General features: G+C 39.5%; 1 protein-coding gene across 6 annotated transcripts in view; it reads right to left on the bottom strand.

Annotated features, from left to right (window-relative positions):
• wbp4 (WW domain binding protein 4) overlaps positions 1-21,579 on the bottom strand; it is a 65,954-nt gene continuing 44,375 nt past the window's right edge. For 4 of the 6 annotated variants that reach the window (XM_041211095.1, XM_041211099.1, XM_041211098.1 and 1 more), the window contains 2 exons: positions 7,905-8,077; positions 1-739 (listed from right to left, as the gene is read on the bottom strand). In XM_041211095.1, the coding sequence (XP_041067029.1) occupies positions 538-739; positions 7,905-8,077 (375 nt within the window). In that variant the 3' untranslated portion in view covers positions 1-537. The remainder of the gene's footprint in view (positions 740-7,904; positions 8,078-21,579) is intronic. The other 2 variants (XM_041211097.1, XM_041211100.1) reach the window with 1 other exon arrangement.

Below are 21,579 nucleotides of genomic sequence, written 5' to 3'. Positions count from 1 at the left end.
TTAGCACTCAGTAAAAACTTTATTTTTGACAGCATTATCTTTGCATACACAAGTTACTGTGCAAAAATATTTTAAACAGCTTTCTGTAAGGACTTTATGCAAAGATGCAATTATGTTTAAAGAATCATTAAATCCAGAATACACTCTACAGAGCTCAATTTAATGCATAACTATAGGCTGTCAGGGGATACATTACTTTCTTTTATATTTAGTACAACAAAAAAAACTTGACGTCTTAACAAAAGAATTACCAAGACAGATGCAGTAAATGCTGCTGTCAAACCAGTCACAAATCTAAATGAATCTGATAAAAATGGCCACAGAAACACTATGTTTTGCAGGATTTTGCACTCTTACTCAACTTGCAAGTTGTTAATTCTAAACCATATATTTTAAAAAGAAACACCTTTTTTAAAAAAATAATGCAGTATTTTACACCAAACAAGGCAATTAACTTTCATGAGTTGAAAATCTAGGCAAATTTATTTACTACAACAATCAAGAACGAATAGCACTGAACGTATTTCTGAACTGCATTCAGTTATCATTTCCTTTCTGCCTCAGGTTTCTGGATTTGCCATTTTCAAGTTTTCTTTTTTTAAATACCGTCTCTCCACCTGCGTCATCCCTCAGGGAAGTTATTTCTTTTTGTTTAAACTTAACTTTGGGCTCATGCTTTACATCAATCACTGGTGTTGCTGAGCAGTCAACTGTCGGTAACTGCAAGTCAATCTGCTCTCTGTGGGGGGAAAAGCAAAAGTTTAAGCAAGCGGACCAGTACACAATTAACATTAATACTGAAGACACGGAACTAAACAAAGCTTTTGATCAATTTAAGTAGTTATAATTTATACAAAGAACAAAGAAAAGTACAGCACAGGAACAGGCCCTTCGGCCCTCCAAGCCTGCACCGATCATATTGCCTGTCAAACTAAAACATTTAGCACTTCCGGGGTCCGTATCCCTCTATTCCCATCCTATTCATGTATTTGTCAAGCTGCCTCTTAAACACCACAATCGTACCTGCTTCCACCACCTCCTCTGGCAGCAAATTCCAAACACTCACTACCCTCTGCGTAAAAAACTTGCCCTGCACATTTCCTCTAAAGTTTTCTCCTCTCACTTAAATCTATGTCCCCTAGTAATTGACTCTTCCACCCTGGGAAAAAGCTTCTATCTACTCTGTCCATGCCACTCATAATTTTGTAAACAAGACCTTTCACATCCATAGACTGTTCCAAAGCACTTTACAGAAACATAGTGACTATGTAATGTAGGAAAAGTGGCAACCAATTGCCACACAGCAAGGTCCTATATACAGCAACAAGACTGTATGACTAGATTTCTATGATCTTTTTAAAGTAATGCTAGTTGAGGGATGAACATTTACTGGGATACTGGGGAAAATTTCCCTGCTCTTCTTCAAATGCTGCCATGGAACTTTTTTTAAACATTCAGCCAAAAGAGTAGACAGAGTTTCAGTTTAACATCTCATCAAAACGATGACACCTCTGACAGTACAGCACTCCAAATACCACACAGGAGTGGGGAGTCTGGAACACGACTTAAATCCACAGCTGTCTGACTTGGAGGTGAGTGTGCTTCCGAATGGTTATGATCCTATGATTCTTTGAACTGAGCCAGGGCTAATATTAACACATCAACTACTCTAATATAATTAGACACGATTTTATCCTTATAATTTTCTCCTCCTGGTTTTCCTGTACACATTACCCAAATTATAACCATTTACCACCTATGTTGAATTCACTGTTACACCTACAGGAACTGTATCCTGCTGTAATACTACATAAACACACTATTTTCTGATCACTTTTTTCAATATTGCCCCCCACCCCCCATTTCCACCATTTCCCATGCCCACATTGCTGACATTATGTTACCCTTTACAGCCACAAAGTTCTTTAGGTGCTTGGCTACAGCCAGAGGAGGAAGCAACTGACAGCAGGTCACACCAATGGCATGTTGAGCTGCCAGGATCCCAATACCCTCCAGCTTTACCTAACATTAGCATTTAAAGCCAAGAATATGGAGCCTTTTTTGGCCCCAATTAGAGCCTTGTTTAAGGTGACTGGTTAATTTCTCTTCAGGAGATGGCATTCTTTTGGAAGTACATTTGCAGTAGGGAGATGGTGGCATAGCAGTTAATGCAATGACGAGTTCAAAGCCCACCACGGCAGCTGCTGGAATTTGAATTCAATTAATAAATCTGGAATATAATGTTAGTCTCAGTAATGATGACCATGAAAATGTCATTGATTGTTGTAAAAAACCCACCTGGTTCACTAATGTGCATTAGGGAAGGAAATCTGCCGTCCTTACCCGGTCTGGCCTACATGTGACTCCAGGCCCATAGCAATGTGCTTGACTCTTAAATGCTCGCCGAAATAGCCTAGCAAGCCACTCAGTTCAAGGGCAATTGGGGATGGGCAACAAACGTTGGCCTTGCCAGTGATGTCCACATCCCATGAAGGAATAATTTTTTTAAAAAGGGCCTTCAATAGCACAAAGGCAAAGGCATATTAGCAGTGTCCTGTGCATTGTAAATCTCAAAGGAATGTCATCCATTGTTGTCCCAGGTGGAAAGATCAAAACGATCAAGTCACGTGACCAATGTTCCCTCATTTTTTCCAGCCACGCGCAGAACCAATTTTGTCATGTACACCAATAACAAGGTAATATGCAGATGTACACTACCAGTAGAGACAAAAATCCTCTGTGTAATAAATATTTTTTTAAAGTTACAAAAGATATGGAAGGAGAAGAAAGAATACCACAGCCAGCCATAGACATGGAACATCACATCTAGACAGTCCACAAATTTGGCATCTGAACTCAACCTCTAGGTTTTGAGTTCAGCACCATAACCATTACACTACCATACACGAGAGGGGCATTTATTAGTTTTTATATCGTAACTGTATTTTAGTCATTTGACAGAAGAAAAGTTGAATTGGTAACAATGGCCCAAGACAAGACAAGTTCAAAATAGAAAGAGCCAAGGAGGTTTGTCTTTTGAATTGATAGAAAATGTGGAGAAGGCAACTTTTTTTTCAGTTTACTGAGTGTTTTTTTTTACTTAAAACTGCTAGTGAGGTAAATAGCTCAGTAATTTCTTCACACAACAACCAAACAATCGGGCCCAGGTAAAGTATCTATGTGAATTTGGAGGGTAGTTGGCTCTTGTGAACTGGAGGGTGAAGGTCTGAGAGACACTGGGCTGAATTTTTGTCCAGGTTTAGAGGTGGGTTTTGGTGCATGAATGGCCACACTTTTTTTTTGTGTGGAGGAAATCTAATTTCCCTCTGCGTTCTTGACCCCATGCCATTTTCCTCTGGCCTTTTTGTGCAAATGCACACCCGCCTCCGCTGATGTTGGGTTCCCCATTTTAAACGGAGGATGAAGATCGGATTTTGTGGTGTAGGGTTCTGGGAGCCCATTAAAAGCAAATCAGGTTTGAGACTTTGTGAAGATAATTAAAAGTCTGCTGAGGAGTCGGGAACATTTGGAAAGGTAAATGTAAAATGTTTTCACTATTAGATGCTGAGCAGGGTGAGAGTTAAGGTTTAGGGGGTCTTTGAACAATGTTGGGAGCCATGCTTCTGTTGCTGAGAACCGAGGCAGACCTTTTCACCAGCCTGTTTCCACACCCGCACTGGTTTGCAGCTTGCACTGTGAACCTGAACCCTTCAGGAAAAGAGAAAAATCCCCAAGTCACATCAGTTGGAAGTGCAGTTAGTGAGCCGCAAAATTGTCTGACTCACAAGTGGGCCCCTAAGAGAAAATCCAATCCACAGTGTCCCTGTGGTGAATTGAAGGTGGGAAACTATATCTGGGAACTGGGGAAGAGAGTGTTGTGGTGAAAAGAGAATAGAATCCCAGGAGGGAGAATAACTGTTGAGGTATTTCTTGAGGAAATGGTGTCATTTATTCCATCTAAAGTGTTTCAGATTTGATGGCCCACATTGAAGTAAATAAATACAATTTGATAGCAATTAGAGAGAAATAGCTGCAGGACGGCAAAGATTGGGTCCTTAATATTGAGGGGTACATGACAATCAAGAGGAATGGGAAGCTAGATAAAGATGGAGGGGTAGTACTGTTAATCAAAGAGGGCACTGGTGCAATAGTTAGAGATGACCTTGGAGATCAGGATGTAGAATCGGTTTGGGTGGAGATGAGGAATAGTAGGGGAAAAAAGTCATTAGTGGGAGTGGTCTACAGGCCCCCTAACAGTAGTCACAGTGTAGAGCTCAAGATATTCAAGTATTCAAGAGAAAATACTGTATGCTTGTGATAAAGTAACAGCAATAATCATGGGTGATTTTAATCTATACAAACTGGAAAAATCAGATTGGCAGTAGTAGCTTAGATGAGGAGTTCTTAGAATGCTTTCGAGATAGTTTCTTGGAGCAGCATGTTCTGGAATCAACAAGACATCAGGTTATATTAGACTTGGTATTGTGTAATGTAACAGGATTAATTAATTAATGACCTCGGAGTAAAGGCATCCCTAGATAGCAGCGAACACAATATGATTGAATTTACATCCAGCTTGAAAGGGAGAAGAGTGGGACTAAGGCTAGTATCTTAAACTTAAACAAGGGCAACCATGTGGGGATGAAAGCTGAGCTAGCTGAAGTGAGCTAACTGGGAAACTAGGCTAGAGGATGGATCAATAGAGAATCAGTGGCAGACATTTAAGGGGATATTTCAGAGTATTCAGAATAAGTATCCTACTATAAAGAAAAATTCTAAGGGGAGGACCTACCATCCATGGTTAATTAAAGAAGTTAAGAAAAGTATCAAACTTAAGGAAAAAGCATTCAAACACCACAAAGGTGAGTCCCAGGAACAGATGATTGGACAGAATATAAAGAATGGCAAAGAATGACTAAAAGGTTAATCAGGAGAAAGAAATTAAGGTATGAGAGGAGGCTAGCTAGAAATGTAAAATGGATAGGAAGAGTTTCTACAGGTATTTAAAAAGGAAAGAGTGAGTAAAGTGAATATTGGTCCTCTAGAGAGTGACAGAGGGGAATTAATAGTACATAATAAGGAAATGATGGAAGAAATGAACAAATATTTTGCTTCTGTGTTCACTATAGAAGATACAAAAAACATTCCAGTAATAACTGCAAATCAGGTGGTGAACAGGAGAAAGGAACTTGGTGAAATTGAAATCACTAGGATACTTAGTAAATTGATGGAGCTGCAGGCTGGCAAGTCTCTGGGTCCCAATGGGCTAAATGCTAGGGTCTTAAAAGAGTTGGCTAATGAGGTAGTCGACGCACTGGTGATCATTTTCCAAAATTCATTAGATCCTAGAAAAGTTCCATCAGATTGGAAAGTAGAAAATATAACCCCTCTATTCAAAGGCAGGCAGGCAGAAAACCAGGAACTATAGGTCAGTTAGCTTGACGTCTGTCGTGGGGAAATTATTAGAATCGATCATTAACGAGGTTATAGCTGGGCACTTAGAAGAGCTCAAGGTAATCAGGAAGAGTCAGCATGGTTTTGTGAAAGGAAAACCATGTTTAACCAATTTATTGGAGTTTTTTGACGGAGTAACATTCATGCCTATAGATATACTGTACTTGGATTTCCGAAAGGCATCTGATAAAGGTACCACATCAAAGGTTATTACGGAAAATAAAAGCACATGGTGTAGGGGGTAACATATTAGCATGAGTAGAAGATTGGCTGGCAGAAAGCAGAGAGTATGCATAAATGGGTCTTTTTCGGATTTGCAGGATGTGACGAGCGGAATCCCACAGGGGTCTGTACTTGGGCCTCAACGTTTTACGATTTACATCAATGACTTAGATGAGGGGAATGAAGACCATGATAGCTAAATTTGCAGATGACACAAAGATAAGTTGGAAAGTATGTTGTGAAGAGGACATGAGGAGGTTGCAGATGGCTATGGTTAGGTTGAGTGAGTGGGCAAAGATCTGACAAATGGAATTTAATGTGGGAAAATGTAAAGTTGTTTACTCTGGCAGGAAAAACAAAAATAGAGTATTACTTAAATGGAGAATGGCTGCATAATTCTGAGGTGCAGAGGGATCTAGGGTGTTCTAGTCACAGAAAATTAGTATGCAGGGACAGCAAGTAATCAAGGTTAATGGAATGCTATCCTTTATTACAAGAGGGGTTGAGCATAAAAGTAAGGACGTTATGTTTCAGTTACACAGGGCATTAGTGAGACCACACCTCGAATACTGTGTGCAGTTTCGGTCTCCTTATTTAAGGAAGGATGTAAATGCATTGGTGGCGGTTCAAAGGAGGTTTACTAGGTTGATACCTAGAATAAGTGGGTTGTCTTGAGGATAGGTTGGACAGACTGGGCTTGTTTCTACTGGGGTTTAGAAGAGTGAGGGGTGATTTGATTGAAGTATAAAAGATCCTGAACGGCCTTGACAAGGTGGACGTGGAAAAGATGTTTCCTCTTGTGGGTGAGTCCAGAACTCAGGGGCACTGTTCTAAAATTAGGGGTCACCCTTTTAGGACAGAGATGAGGAGAATTTTTTTTTCTCAGAGGATTGCGCAACTTTGGAACTCTCTGCCTCAGAAGATGGTAGAGGCAGGGTCATTGAATACTTTTAAGGCGGAGGTAGACAGATTCTCGTTAGGCAAGGGAATCAAAGGTTATCGGGGTTAGATCGGAATGTGGAAATTAAAACACAAGATGATCAACCATGATCCTATTGAATGGCGAAGCAGGCTCAAGGGCCCGAATGGTCTACTTCTGTTTCCTAGTTGTGTTCTAGATTAAAGATTTACAATTTGCGTTGCAATAACCACTTCACCATTTTTAAAGTAAACTGTATCGCACAATGCACACAAAAGTGAATTGGGGAGAGGGAGTATTTGGAAGCATGCATGGTTTAAATTGTCCCATGAGATAACCTCAAGGAACCTTTTAAATTATTATTTGGAGATCTGGCTTTAGAATCTAAAACTTTTCACAAACTCCCTAGAAATGCCTTTGTGTTTTTAAATGTGTTGGATGTCTTTGGGACCAATCTTCCTTTAATAATTCCACAAAACCAGCTGCAACGGAATGACTAGATCAGTGTATTAACAAGCCCAAACATCCTCCAACTCCTAATGCTTACTCGTCTTTCAACTTACCTCACGCTCACTACTTCTTGCCACTCCCAACTTGACGACTCCCTCCCCAACCCTCCATCCCACTCACCGCCTCCCCTCCCAGACCCTCACTCTCGCTGCCTCCTCTCCCGATCCCTCCTGCTTGCTGCATCCGTTCCCACTCACCACCTCCCTCCCCGACACTCACTGTGAACAAGGACTCAGGAGAGGGGCGGCGAGGAAGCAGCAAGCGCAAGGGAACCGAAGAGTCAAAGGCAAGCATGCCCCAGGAAAGACAAATGCTGATATAGCTTCAGGCTCCAGCAACTGACATGGGTGAATTTCAGCTGCTAATTCTACCTGATTAATCAGGTTAGGCTTGGCTCATGTCCATTAATTTCCCACCATGTGGGAGGCTACCAGTTCTTTGCTCATCGGCTTGAGTGACATTTAAACCTCACTGAACCATCAGGACGTGTGCAGCTGTAATAATTAAGTGCACGACACTTCATGGACTGTTATGTGGCTGTGCAGGCACTTAGCTGAGAAGGAACACTGCATGTGACTAGTAGGAGTTTAACATGTTTAACTGCAAGATGGTCAGATTTAAAAGAGTCGATCACTGGTGCATGAGAAAAATGGGATCGAGCAGGGAATACATGCTGTGGCCTTAGAATTCACAAAAAAGTGATTAACAAGTGAATAAGCAGTGGAAATGTAATTTTCTTTCAACATCAAGTATTTGATATTGGAAGAAAGATTATTGAGATAAGTGATTAGATACTCACTCCTCTTCCTCTTTTATAGTTTCCCATTCTCCATATGGGTTTACTTTCTTTTTACTTAAAGTATTCGTTGCTTCTTGTTGGGGCTCATCTTGGAGCAAATTGTTTTCCTCTTCTGTGTTGAGCATTTCTCCAGGAGCCTTCACTTCACTGCCATCACCTGGACCACTTTCCTGCTGGAACACATCATATTTAACTACAATCCTTGAATACACACAGGTCATCTTCTACAACCAAAGAACATTTCAGCAGTTAAGGATTATTCGGGTCTTCATGGATTACAATGAAACATTTAAAAATGGCATTGAAACAAAGGATCATTCAAAGTAAATTAGCTTGCCTGTATGGCAAGGTGTATCTGATCCAAAACAAATGGGGCAGCAGGAGGCATTAATTCATTATTAGAAACCAAATGTAATCAGGATATCAGGAAATGTGGGTGTATAAAGAACAGGACTGATGGTTAAATGCTGCAGAATAAACATTTTAAAAAGACAGGGAAGGAAGAAGGGGGAAGGGATAGCTGCACTAATCAGAAATAACAATGGCAGTAGAAAAAAAAATCAAAAACATTGAGTTGAAACAAAATCACATGGATGGAAATAATGAATAATAAGGGGACCAATCATACCAATGGAAGTAAACTATAGACTTGCTAAAAGAGAAAGAGAACTGGAGGGAGAAATATACAGGTAAGTCCATCAAATGAAAAGAAGATATAGAATAACCATGGGGGATTTTAACTACCACCAAATAAAGTACCAAGAAGAGGTACTGAAAGAAAAAAAGTGAATGGCGGTTTTTGAGAGTTCGGAAGTAACAGGAATCATGGCTGGGTCTAATAATGGGAAATGAACCACAGTAGACAAGAGAAGAAAGCACAGTGGATTACCTAGGCATACTATACAATACAATAGCGATCACAACATAATGACTGAGAACCAAGCAAGAAATTACGAAGCAAAAAAATTGGAAATAAGCAGATGAGAGGTGAGAATGAAACTAAGGAAGGTAAGCTAGACAAATATATTAACAGAGGTTCAATAAAATAGGAAACAAGTGATCAGCAGGGCTCAGGAGAAACATATTCTACTAAAAACAAAAACTAAATAATGGAACATCAAGGGTTCATAGAGACAAGGGCAAAATTTAATTTGAAAGAATGCATACACTAAGTACAGGGTCAACAAAGTAGAGGATGGCAAAAAGGAACGCAGAAGTCAAAAAAAATCAGGACGGTAAAGAGGAATTAAAAACATCATCAAAAATAAAGCAACAAATTCAAGAGACATAAATAACAAAAGAAAATTAAAATAGGGGTAGGGACACTAAGGGATGATAAACTCACAGGCAACATTCCCTCTAATTTTTAATCTTTATGGTGTGGACTCGTCATTTAGGTGCACGGGTCCTTGAAACTTTTGCACAGCCGCATACACAATACCTTATAAAGGAGCCAACTTTGCTTGGCCTACACGGGACTACAGGGTAGCTGCACAGTCTAGAGGGCACATTGCTCACAGGTAATGACAGTGAAAGGATAGAAATATGGAGTAGTTATTTTGCCTCAGTTTTTAACCAGGAATACTAACAAGATGTACATGACATTCGAAAGGATCATCAAAAAAGACATTTTAGATGGGTGTGGTATACTTAATGAACTAGACAAAATTAGGGAGGATGAAACTCGGTCTGGGTGGATAGCATTGGTGCAATCTCAAAAAAGACAAAAAAAAGACAGCAGAGGATGGAAAGGAATAACGTCAGAGGACTGGTTGATAGCCATCATGTTATTACTATATTAAAAAAGGAAGACAAAATAAATCCAGGGAACTATAGATCGGTCACTGTCGCTGATTGAAAGATTTCAATATCTTTCCTGAGTTGTTACAGATAAAGATCTAGAAGCTGAAAATATACTAAAGAGTTGTCAGCGTGGATTTCAAGAGGGAAAGTCAAGTTTGACCAACTTTACTGATTCTTTGACATAGTAACAGAAACAGTGGACAAGGGTAATGCAGGAGATGAAACATACAGAGACTTCAATAAGTTACTCTATAGCAGGGGCACGACAAAGGTTAGGCTTTGTGAAACCAGGGGAGACAAATGGGTAACAAACTCACTGTGAAACAGAAAACAGTTGGAGTTTAAAATAGTTACTCAGATTGATGAAATGCGGAAACTAATACTTCACAGAGATCAGTGCTGGGACCCTTTTGTTCACATTTATATAAGGGACTCATGAATCACATATAACAGCAAAATTTGCAGATGACACCAAAATAGAGGGTATAATTAACACTGATTAAAAACAAATAACAAGGCACAAACAAACTTGCAGAATAGTGTGTAAATAGCAAATTAATTAAGTTATCCCTCATTTAGCATTCTTAATGTGTTTCTAAAAAAAATGGCATGCTAAACAAAAATCACTTTCCCACAAGAAAACATGTAAGTAAGGGTGGGTTATGTTCCTGACTGTAACTTTTACTTTAAAAACCTATTCGCTGCCTTGAACCTATAACTGGCCCCAGAATCCTGCTAACTTATTAACTCTTGGCACTTAACTCCCACTCACCATCTCGCCTAATCCTCCTGCTTGCCGATTCTGCCCTCCGACCCTCCCGCTCACCGCTTCCCTCTCCTGAACCTGCGCTATGAGCAAGGGGTTGGGAGATGGGCAGCAAGAGGAGGAACAAGGCCACATACTATTTGTAAAGTCAGATTCTAAATAAGGCAGAGCAGCAGCAATTCAGGTTAAGAAACCATAAACATGCAAACAAATCACGGGGGCTCATTGTTAGAGAAATAAAATCCGAAAGCAGGTAAGTGCATTAAACTTATGTAGAAACTTGGTTAGACCATGCTGAATACTGTGCACAGTTCTGGTCTCCATATTGCAAAAAGGACATGGAAGCACTGGAGAAAGTACATAAAAGGTTTGCAAGAATGATACCAGAACATTGTGGGTACAACTATCAGGAAAAACTCAAAGGCTGGAGTCTTCTCTTAAAAAAAAGACAAACATAACCTAATAGAGATATTTAAAACTATGAAGGTAATTGGCAAGGTAGAGAAGATATTTCCACTTGTGCAGAGTCCAAAACTAGGTGCCATAAATACAAAATAGTCACTAAAAAAATCCAATAAAGAATTCAGAAGAAACATTTTTACTCGGTTAGAATGTGAACTCACTACCACAATATAACATAGGAAATAGAAGGAGTAGGCCATTTGGCCCTTCTTGCCTGCCATTCAATAAGATCATGGCTCAACTCCACTTTCCTGCCTGTTCCCCAAAATCCTAGACTCCCTAGAGCAAAAATCTGTCTAACTCAACCTTGAATATATTCAATGACCCAGCCTCCACTGCTCTCTGGGGAAGAGAATTCCACAGACTAACGACCCTCTGACAGAAGAAATTCCTCTTCATCACTGTCTTAAATGGGATACCCCTAATTTTTAAACTGTGCCTCCTAGTTCTAGATCTCCCCACAAGGGGAAACATCCTCTCAGCATCCACCCTGCCAAGCCTCCTCAGAATCTTATGTTTCAATAAGATCCCTTCTCATTCTTCTAAACTCGAATGAGTATAGACTCAACCTGCTCAACCTTTCCTCTTAAGACAACCCCTTTGTCTCAGGAATCAGCCTAGTGAACCTTCTCTAAAAAGCTGCAATGCAAATAAGTCCCTCCTTAAATAAGGTGATCAAAACTGTATACAGCATTCTAGACATGGTCTTACCAATGCCCGTACAGTTGTAGCCAGACTTCCTTACTTTTATACTTCAACTTTCTTGCAATGAAGGCCAATATTCTGTTTGCCTTCCTAGTTACTTGCATGCTAACATTTTGTGATTCATGTACAAGGACACTCATTCCTCTGTACAGCAGCGTTCTGCAGTTTCTCTCCTTTTAAATAATATTCTGCTTTCCTATTTTTCCTAGCAAATTGGACAACCTCACATTTTCCCACATTATACTCTGCCAATTTTTTGCCTTCTCACTTAACCTATCTATATCCCTTTGCAGACTTTTGCATCCTCCCCACAGCTTGTTTTTTTTAAAAACCTATCTTTGCATTAAATGTGTCAGAAAATTTGGCCACAATATACTCTGACCCTTCATCCAAGTCTTTAATTTAGATGGTAAACAGTTGACGCCCCAGCACTAATCCTGTGATCCCACTAGTTACAGTTTGCCAACCTGAAAATGATTCATTTATCCTGATTCCATCACCTGTTAGTTAGCCAATCCTCTATCCATGCTAATATATCACACCCAACACCCTGAGCTCTTATCTTGTATAGTATCCTTTTATGTGACATGTTATTGAATGCCTTTTGGAAAAGCAAATACACTGATCATTTTAAGTTCTTCCTTCCCTTTATCCCCTTTATTTTCTACAATTCTTGGCATGCTTTTTGTGTCTTCTACCAGGAAGACAGACACAAAACTCTTGTTCAAAGTCTCTGCATTTCCTGGTTTCCATTACTAATTCCTCAGTCTCATCCTCTAAGGAGCCAACACTCAGTTACTCTCTGCCTTTTTATATGCTTGTAGAAGTTCTTACTGTCTGTTTTTACATTTCTTCCTAGATTACTCTCATACTCTTATTTCTCCCTATCTATAATTTTTAGTCATCCGTTGCTGATTTCTAAAATTTTTCCAATCTTCTGGCTTAGCAGCAATCTTCAATCATTGCATGTATTCTCTTTCAATTTGATACCATCCTTAAACTTTGTTAGTTAGCCTTCGGTATTACATCCTTTGCATAGAGTCTGTCTTTCTCAATGGAATAATAGCTTTGTTGAGAGTTATGAAACATCCCCTTAAATATGTTCCCATTGCTTTGCTATCTTAGCTTTGAATCTATTTTCCCAGTCCACTGCAGCCAACTCTGTCTTCTACTTTTATAGTTGCCTGTATTCAAGTTTAAGACACTAGTTTCAGACCCACATTGCTCACCCTCAAACCGAACATGATATTCTATCATGTTATGATCACTCTAGCCAAGAGAATCCTTTACAATGAGGTCATTATTAATAATGCCTCATTATACATTACCAGGTCTAAAATAGTCTGTCCTCCGGTTGATTCCAGAACATATTGTTCTAAGAAATCATCCTCAAGACTACCTTTGTCAATTTAATCCATCCAATCGAAAAGATCCTTAAAATTGATTATTGCAGGACGTTCTTACAGGGTCCACTCTGGCCTACAGTAGTTACTGTTAGGGGGCCTATAAACTTTTTAAAGCGATTTCTTTCCCTGCTATTTATATACGAACATACGAATTAGAAGGAGAATGCCACGCAGCCTCTCAAGTTTATTTCCACTCAAACTGATTCTACATCTTGATCTTTTGAGCCAAGGTCATTTCTCACCACTGTACTGATCTCACTGTTTATTAACAGAGGTACCCCACCTTTTTTTTTCTATCTTTCTGAAATGTCAAATACCTTTGAATATTCAGTTCCCAGCCTTGGTCACCTTGCAATCACATTTCTGTGACAGCTATCATATATGTATTTGTTTCAATTTGTGCTATCAATTCATCGATCTTGTTACGAATGCTGCAAGCATTCAGACAAAAAGCCTTTAGTTCTGTCTTTTCACCATTTTGCTCTACTCTGCACCAGCAAACAGGGTCAATCATGTTTGTACACACTGTTCCTTCCTGTCACACTCTGATTATCATTACCCAGATCACTACCTTGCACTACTGCCTTATCCTTCCACATGAACTTTCTACATCTCCTCTTCATATGAATCCTCCCCCCACTATTTAGTTCAAAACCGTCTCTACAGTCCTAGTTATATGATTCACCACTTGAAACATGCCGTGACCAGTGTCCTGAAGGCCCCCACATGCAGAGGTTGCAGCAAATAACACAAATGCATTTATGGGCAAGATCTATAAGTACTTGGGGGAGAAAGCAATACGAGTATATGGAGATAAGCTGCAATGAAGTAAGGCAGAAGTTTCTTGAGTGAAGTATAAACACTGGCATAGACCTGTTGAGTGAAATGGCCTGTTCCTGTGCTGTATATTCTAAGTGTGTAACAATGGATGTGTTGCAAAGTTTGTTTACAGAATACTCTTGATTTTTGAAAACAGAACCTGACAATTTGGAAATGGTACTCGATCAATACATGGTCAATGAGTTACTTAACAGCAAAGGAGCTGTATACATGAGACAATTGCTTCTTTTATTTATTTCTTAAAATCCAAGTGCCAATTCCTCAGTTATTTAAAAAAAACTAGAACTAGATCTTGGTATTCTCAGTACTTTCAACTGGAAATTCTAAGTATAGTCCAGTAGTAACAATCCAAACAATCATAGGCCAGTTATACTATGCCTTGCTATGGATGCCGGATGTACTGTGAGAAATGCATTTTTTAAAATATATTTTTGGGGAATATTGTGTTATACTGTGAAAAGGCGGTGTGCGCACTCATGTGTATATAATTTAGTTAAACTGGGCAGAGATTAATAGGAGACAGGTTGTCTGGGGGGCGGGGTTTAAAACATGAAAAGGATTGAGGGATTAGGTTTGAGGTACAAGTAAACAGGCTGGATCTAACATTTGTATTTTTAGATAAGTTGAGGGTTCATTTGAATATCAAAGGGGAGTCAGAGGTAACACGAAACAAGTCTGCATTTTCCAGGAGGCCCATAGGCAAATAGAAGGGGGATATTATATTTTATTTACCCGAAGAAAAGACATGATGAAAACATGAAAGATCTTATATTTGGAAAGATTTGAGTTTCAAAGAGGTGTGAAAATAATGGAACCTCAGACGAAAGAAAAAAAAAAGATATTTTAGAGTTATTGTGGAGAGCTTAGAGCAGCTGTTTGAACAGTAGTGGCTGCAGCTGGAGCTGTGAGATGTAGCAGCTGGAAATATAGCTGGAGCTGTGGCTGAGAGATGATGCAGTTTGAATCAGCCATCCAGTCAAGCCAGAAAAGTCTTGGGTTGCAAAAAAGTTTTATTCTGAAGTTTGGATTTTCGCAGCAGAGTGGAAGAGAGTTACAGGTCATGTGGTATGCCTTTACTGAAGCTACAGCACTTTGCCCTGGTTAATATTACTGGATTGTTTATAGTTAACAGAGTGTTGCTTGTGGGTCTGGCCAAGTAGAGAGTATTTTTGGTATGACTAACTTTAACTGTGTATCTGTAATCTTGCGTGCTTAAGTTTTAATTTTTCTTGTTAAAAGTTTTATTTTTAATTTTTAAAATCCCAAAATTGTTATTGGACTTCATGCTGCTGAGGTCAGTACGTCCCTTTCTCATTTTCAGAATACAAAAAAAAGTGTATGGCCCATAAGGCAAATTTTCCTCTGGGATTTGGTATGCGCAGCAATTAACACCAGCTGTGGCCATAACAGTACGTGGATCTAAACCCAGGTAAATTAGAGTCATTGCCCGACTTTCACACTGATACACTGAAAATGTTCCCAGGTCTCCACAATGAAATTGTAAATGTTGGAGAAAGTACTAGTTATTGAATAACTACCACCAGCAATCATAGGAGTCTTGTGCTAGTTACATCAACTTTAAGAACTCTCAGTCAGTGATCGAGGGCTCCTCAAGTGTTGTAACATAGACCACTAAAGGACTGGATGGTCCTAAAGTTTAGGGGACTCAGACATGCATTGATGGGAGGAGTCTAGAGTTTTACAATTCAAAGCATTTGGGGATTACTTCTGGCAATTAGAAACAATAACTTTGGACAATATTCTTGTGACCAACATTCCTCAATGCTGTTTGAACTATTTAGGGATAATACCAATCTCTTATACAGTTTTAGCTCTAAAATGCTGAGATTTTGGAGACGTTCAGCTCATTTTCAATATGAAAAGCATCAACAAAAATTCTTATAAGTGGATATTGATCTTACTTAAAAAAAATCAGTATAAAAGGTGATTAATGCCATTTTTAGAAGTATAAGTACTAAGCATTACCTATTAAAAACAGGTGATGTTGAAAATACTCAGCAGGTCTGATGAAAGATTATTGAACTGAACATCAATTCTGTTTCTTCACAGATGCTGCCTGACCTCTGTATTTCTAGCAGTTTATGTTTTTATTTAATATTTCTAGCAACTGCAATGTTTTGCTTTTTTCAAGCTAATTTGGGTATAGTTAAGCTCTTTATTCTATGAACATACGAATTAGGAGTAGGCCACTCACCCCCTGGAGCCTGCTCTACTATTCCATAAGATCATGGCTGATCTAATTGTAGGCTCGACCCCACATCCCTGCCTACCCCCGATAACTTTTCACCCCTCTTATTACTCAAGAATCTATTTAGCTCTGTCTTAAAAATATTCAAAAACTCTGCTCCCACTGCCTTTTGAGGAAGAGAGTTCCAAAAGAATTTTCTCCTCATCTCTATCTTAAATGAACGAACCCTTATTTTTAAAGTGACCCCTAGCTCTAGATTCCCCCAAAAGATGAAACATCCTCTCCAGATCCACCCTGCCAAGACCCCTCAGGATCTTAAACGTTTCAATCAAGTCGCCTCTTATTCTTTTAAATTCCAGTGGATACAAGCGTAACCTGTCCATCCTTTCCTTATTAGATAACCTGCCCATTCCAGGTATTAGTCTGGTAAGCCTTCTCTGAACTGCCTCTAACAAATTTACATCTTTCCTTAAATGAGAACAGTACTGTACACAGTACTCCAGGTGTGGTCTCATCAGTGCTCTGTACAACTGAAGCATAACCTCCCCACCTTTGTAATCAATTCACCTCATGATAAACAATAACATTCTATTAGCTTTCCTAATTACTTGCTGTACCTGCATACTAGTCTTTTGTGAATCAGACACCAGGAGACCCAGGTCTCTCTGAATTTCAGAGTTCTGCAATCCCTCCCCATTTAGATAAGAAGCTTTTTTTTTTATTTTTCCTGCCAATATGGACAATTTCACATTTGCCCATATTATACTCCATTTTCCAGATCTTTGCTCAATCACTTAACTTATTTCCCTTTGTAGCCTCCTTATGTCCTCTTCACAGTTTACTTTCCTACCTATCTTTGTATCGTCAGCAAATTTAGCAACCATACGTTTGCTGCCTTCATCCAAGTCATTTATACAAGTTGTAAAAAGTTGAGGCTCCAGCACTGATCCCTGTGGCACACCACTCGTCAACCAGAAAGAGGCCCATTTAAGCCAACACTCTACTTCCTGTTAGCTAGCCAATCTTCTATCCATGCCACCATGAGCTTTTATTTTCCACAACAACCTTTGAAGTGGCTTATCAAATGCCTTCTGGAAATCGACATACAGTACATCCACTGGTTCCCTTTTATCCACAGCACGTGACTCCTTCAAAAAAACTCCAAAGAAATTGGTTAAACATGATTTCCCTTTCACAAAACTATGCTGACTCTGCCTGATCACTTTGAATTTTTTTAAGTGCCCTGTTATAACTTTCTGTAAATTTTTCCCATTCAGTTGTCCTCATAACCTTAGCAAGATTGTCAATTCAAAGACAAACAATTCACTTTCATATAGAATGCTGATAAACTTAATAGAGAACGCTTATATGCCAACATCTTAGGCTGAAGATGGTGGGGTAGCTCTATTAATTAAGGATGACACTAGTACAATAGTGAGAAAAGACTTTAGTTCTAAAGATCAAGATGTAGAATCAGTTTGGGTAGAGATGAGAAATAACAAAGATGTCACTTGTGGGAGTAATTTATAGGTCCCCCAACAGTAACTACATTGCAGAATGGGGTATACAGAAGAAATAATGGGGCTTGTAAGAAAAGTGTTGCAATAATCACGGGTGATAGCAATCTACATATAGATTGGATGAATCAGATAGGTAATGGTAACCTGGAAGATGAGTTCATAGTGTGTATTCGGGACAATTTCTTAGAGCAGCATATTCTAGAGTCAACCAGAGGATAGGCTATTCTAGACCTGGTAATGTGTAATAAGGCAGAATTAATTAATAATCTCATAGTAAAGAAGCCTCTGAGTAGCAGTGATCGTAACAAGATTGAACTTCACATTCAGTTTGAGGGTGATATTTGTGAGGCTTTTAAAAGACTAACCTTTTAAACTGAAATAAAGGCAATTGAGAGGGAATAAAGACAGAACTGGCTAAAGTGAGCTGGGAAATTAGTTTAAAGGATAGGACATTTAAAGGAGATATTTCATAACTCTCAGCAAATGTATATTCCAGTGAGAAAGAAAGGCTATGAGGACACACCATCTTTGCCTAACTAAAGTAGTTAAAAATAGTATCAAATTGAAAGGAAAACTGCACAATTCATGAAGATTAGTGGTAGATCAGAAGATTAGACAGAATTTAAAAACCAGCAAAGAATTACTAAAATCTAATAAAGGAGGGAGAAATGAGAGTATAAGAGAAAGCTAGCTAGAAATGTTGAAACTCAACATCTGTTTTTTCTGAGTATTTAAAAGGAAAACAGTAACTAAAGCAAGTGTGGGTTCTCTAGAGTCTGGGGAATTAATAATGAGTAATAAGGAAATGTCAGAAACATTGAGTAGATATTGTGTCTGTCTTCACTGTAGAAGACACCAATAGCATCCCAGAAATACTTGTAAATCAAGAGGTGAAAAGGAAGGTGGAACTTAAAATAATAAAAATCACCAGAGAAAGGGTACTGAGAAAACCATTGAACAAAAGGTTGAAGAGTCACCTAGGACTCGATGCCTTGTATCCTAGGGTCTTAAAAAAGTGACTGCTGAGATAATAAATGCATTGGTTGTAATTTTCCAAACTTCCCTAGATTCTAGAAAGGCCTATCAGATTGGAGAAAAGCAAATGCAACCAGCAGCAAACTACAGGCTAATTAGTCTAATTAATTAGTTAATTAATTAGTTAATTAGGGAAAACTTTAGCATCTATTACTAAGTAGGTTATAGCAGGGCAAAATCTTAATGCGACCAGGCAGAGTCAACATGGTTTCATGAAAAGGAAATTGTGTTTGACTAATTTATTAGAATTCTTTGAGGAAGTAACAAGCAAGGTGGATAAAGGGGAACCTGTAGATATGGTGTACTTGGATTAAGGCATTTGATAAAGTGCCACATCAAAGGTTGCTACACAAAATAAGAACTCATGGTGTAGGGGTTAACATTAGCATGAATAATGGGTTGGCTAGCTAACAGAAAGTAGGGATAAATTGGTCATTTTCAGGTTGACAAGCTGTGACTAGTGGAGTGCCACAGGGATCTGTGCTGGGACCTCAACTATTTACAATCGATATCAATGACTTGGATGAAGGGACTGAACGAATTGTTGTTAAATTAGCTGATGGCATCAAGGTAGGTGAGACAGCAAATTGTGAAGAGGACATAGAGAATCTGCAGAATGATATAGATAGGTTAAGTGAGTGGGGAAAAATTTAGTAGATGGAGTATAAGGTGGAAAAATGTGAACTTATCCACCTTTACAGGAAGAACAGAAAAGACATTATTTAAATTGAGATTGCAGAACTCAGTGGTAGAGAGAGATCTGGGTGTCCTCGTACATGAATCACAGAAAAGTTAGTATGCAGGTACAGCAGGTGATTAGGAAGGCATATGGAATGTTGTCATTTATTGAAAGGGGAATGGAATATAAAAGTAGGGATGTTTAGCTACAGTTGTACAGCATGTTAGTGACACTAAATTGACAGTACAGTGTACAGTTTTGATGTCATTACTTGCTGAATTGGCAGCAGTACAGGGAAGGTTCATTAAAGTGATGCAGGATAAAGGGGTTATGAGGAGATGTTGGACAGGTTGAGCCTGTAACCACTGGAGTTTAGAAGAATGAGAGGTGATCTTATTGAAACATATTAGGTCCTCAGGGGACTTGACAGGGACGATGCTGCGAGGATGTTTCCCCTTAAAGAGGGGATTAGAATTAGGGGACAGAATCACAGTGCAGTAGAGGCCCTTCGGCCCATCGAGTCTGCACCGACACATGAGAAACACCTGAGCTACCTACCTAATCCCATTTACCAGCACTTGGCCCATGTTATGATGTGCCAAGTGCTCATCCACATACTTTTTAAAGGATGTGAGGCAACCCACCATCCTCCCAGGCAGTGCATTCCAGACCATCACCACCCTCTGGGTAAAAAAGTTTTTCCTCACATCACCCCTAAACCTCCTGCCACTCACCTTGAACTTATGCCCCCTTGTGACTGACCCTTCAACTAAAGGGAACAGCTGCTCCCTATCCACCCTGTCTGTGTCCCTGATAATCTTGTAAACCTCGATCAGGTTGCCCCTCAGTTTTCTCTGCTCCAAATGAAAACAACCCAAGTCTATCCAACCTCTCTTCATAACCTAAATGTTTCATCCCAGGCAACCTGGTGAATCTCCTCTGCACCCCCTCCAGTGCAATCACATCCTTCCTATAATGTGGTGACCAGAAGTGTACAGAGTACTCCAGCTGTGGCCTCACCAAGGTTCTATACAACTCCAACATGACCTCCCTACTTTTGTAATCTATGCCTCGATTGATAAAGGCAAGTGTCCCATATGCCTTTTTCACCACCCCACTAACAATCCCCTCCACCTTCAGAGATCTATGGACACACATGCCAAGGTCCCTCTGTTCCTCTGAACTTCCTAGTGCCATGCCGTTCACTGAATACTTCCTTGTCAAATTACTCCTCACACTTTTCAGGGTTAAATTCCATCTGCCACTTATCTGCCCATTTGACCGTCCCGTCTATAACTTCCTGTAGCCCAAGACACTCAACCTCACTGTTAACCACCCAGCCAATCTTTGTGTCACCCGCAAACTTACTAATCCTACCCCCCACATAATCATCTATGTCGTTTATATAAATGACAAATAATAGGGGACCCAGCACAGATCTCTGTGGTACGCCACTGGACACTGGCTTCCAGCCACTAAAGCATCTTTCTGTCTTCACCCTCTGCCTCCTACAACTAAGCCAATTTTAAATCCACCTTATCAAATTACCCTGTATCCCATGTGCCTTTGCCTTCTTTATAAGTCTCCCATGTGGGACCTTGTCAAAGGCTTTGCTGAAATCTGTATAAACTACATGTTCAAAAATAAGGGGTCTCCCATTTAAGACGGAGTAGAGGAGAATTTCTTTTCTCTCAAAAGGGTCATTAGTCTGTGGAAGTCTCCAGGGAGCAGTGAAGGCTGGGTCATTGAATATATCCAAGGCTGAGTTATATAAATTCTTGATTGACAAGGAAGTTAGACAGGAAAGTAGAGTTGAAACCACAATCAGATCAGCCAAAATCTTATCAAGTGACGGAGCATGCTAGTGGGGTTGAATGACCGACTCCTGCTCCTAATCTGTATGTTCAACAAAATCAAAGCCCTTTCTTGAAAGCCAATATAGTCTGTGACAGTCAATAGTTATTATATACTAGCAGATAACCCTAGCTCTCAGGATTTTATAACACTAAGGACATTTACACCACGTGTAACACTGGAACCACTGATTCAGTGACTGAATAATTCCCCTTTGATTCCAAAATGGAATTTGGGAAAATGGGGGAGCGGACTTTAATCTAGATCACCAGGGATAGGGACCCAGGATTTAGCTCAAATGGGCTGATTTTAAGACTTGGCTCACGAGCAGCTTATGGCTTTCAAGGATTCTAAAGTGCCTGATGATTGGTTTATGATAGTGTGCGTTTGTCAGTT

The sequence above is a fragment of the Carcharodon carcharias genome, chromosome 18 (assembly GCF_017639515.1).
Source record: "Carcharodon carcharias isolate sCarCar2 chromosome 18, sCarCar2.pri, whole genome shotgun sequence".
Classification (NCBI taxonomy): domain Eukaryota; kingdom Metazoa; phylum Chordata; class Chondrichthyes; order Lamniformes; family Lamnidae; genus Carcharodon; species Carcharodon carcharias.
This window is presented reverse-complemented; position numbering and strand designations above follow the sequence as displayed.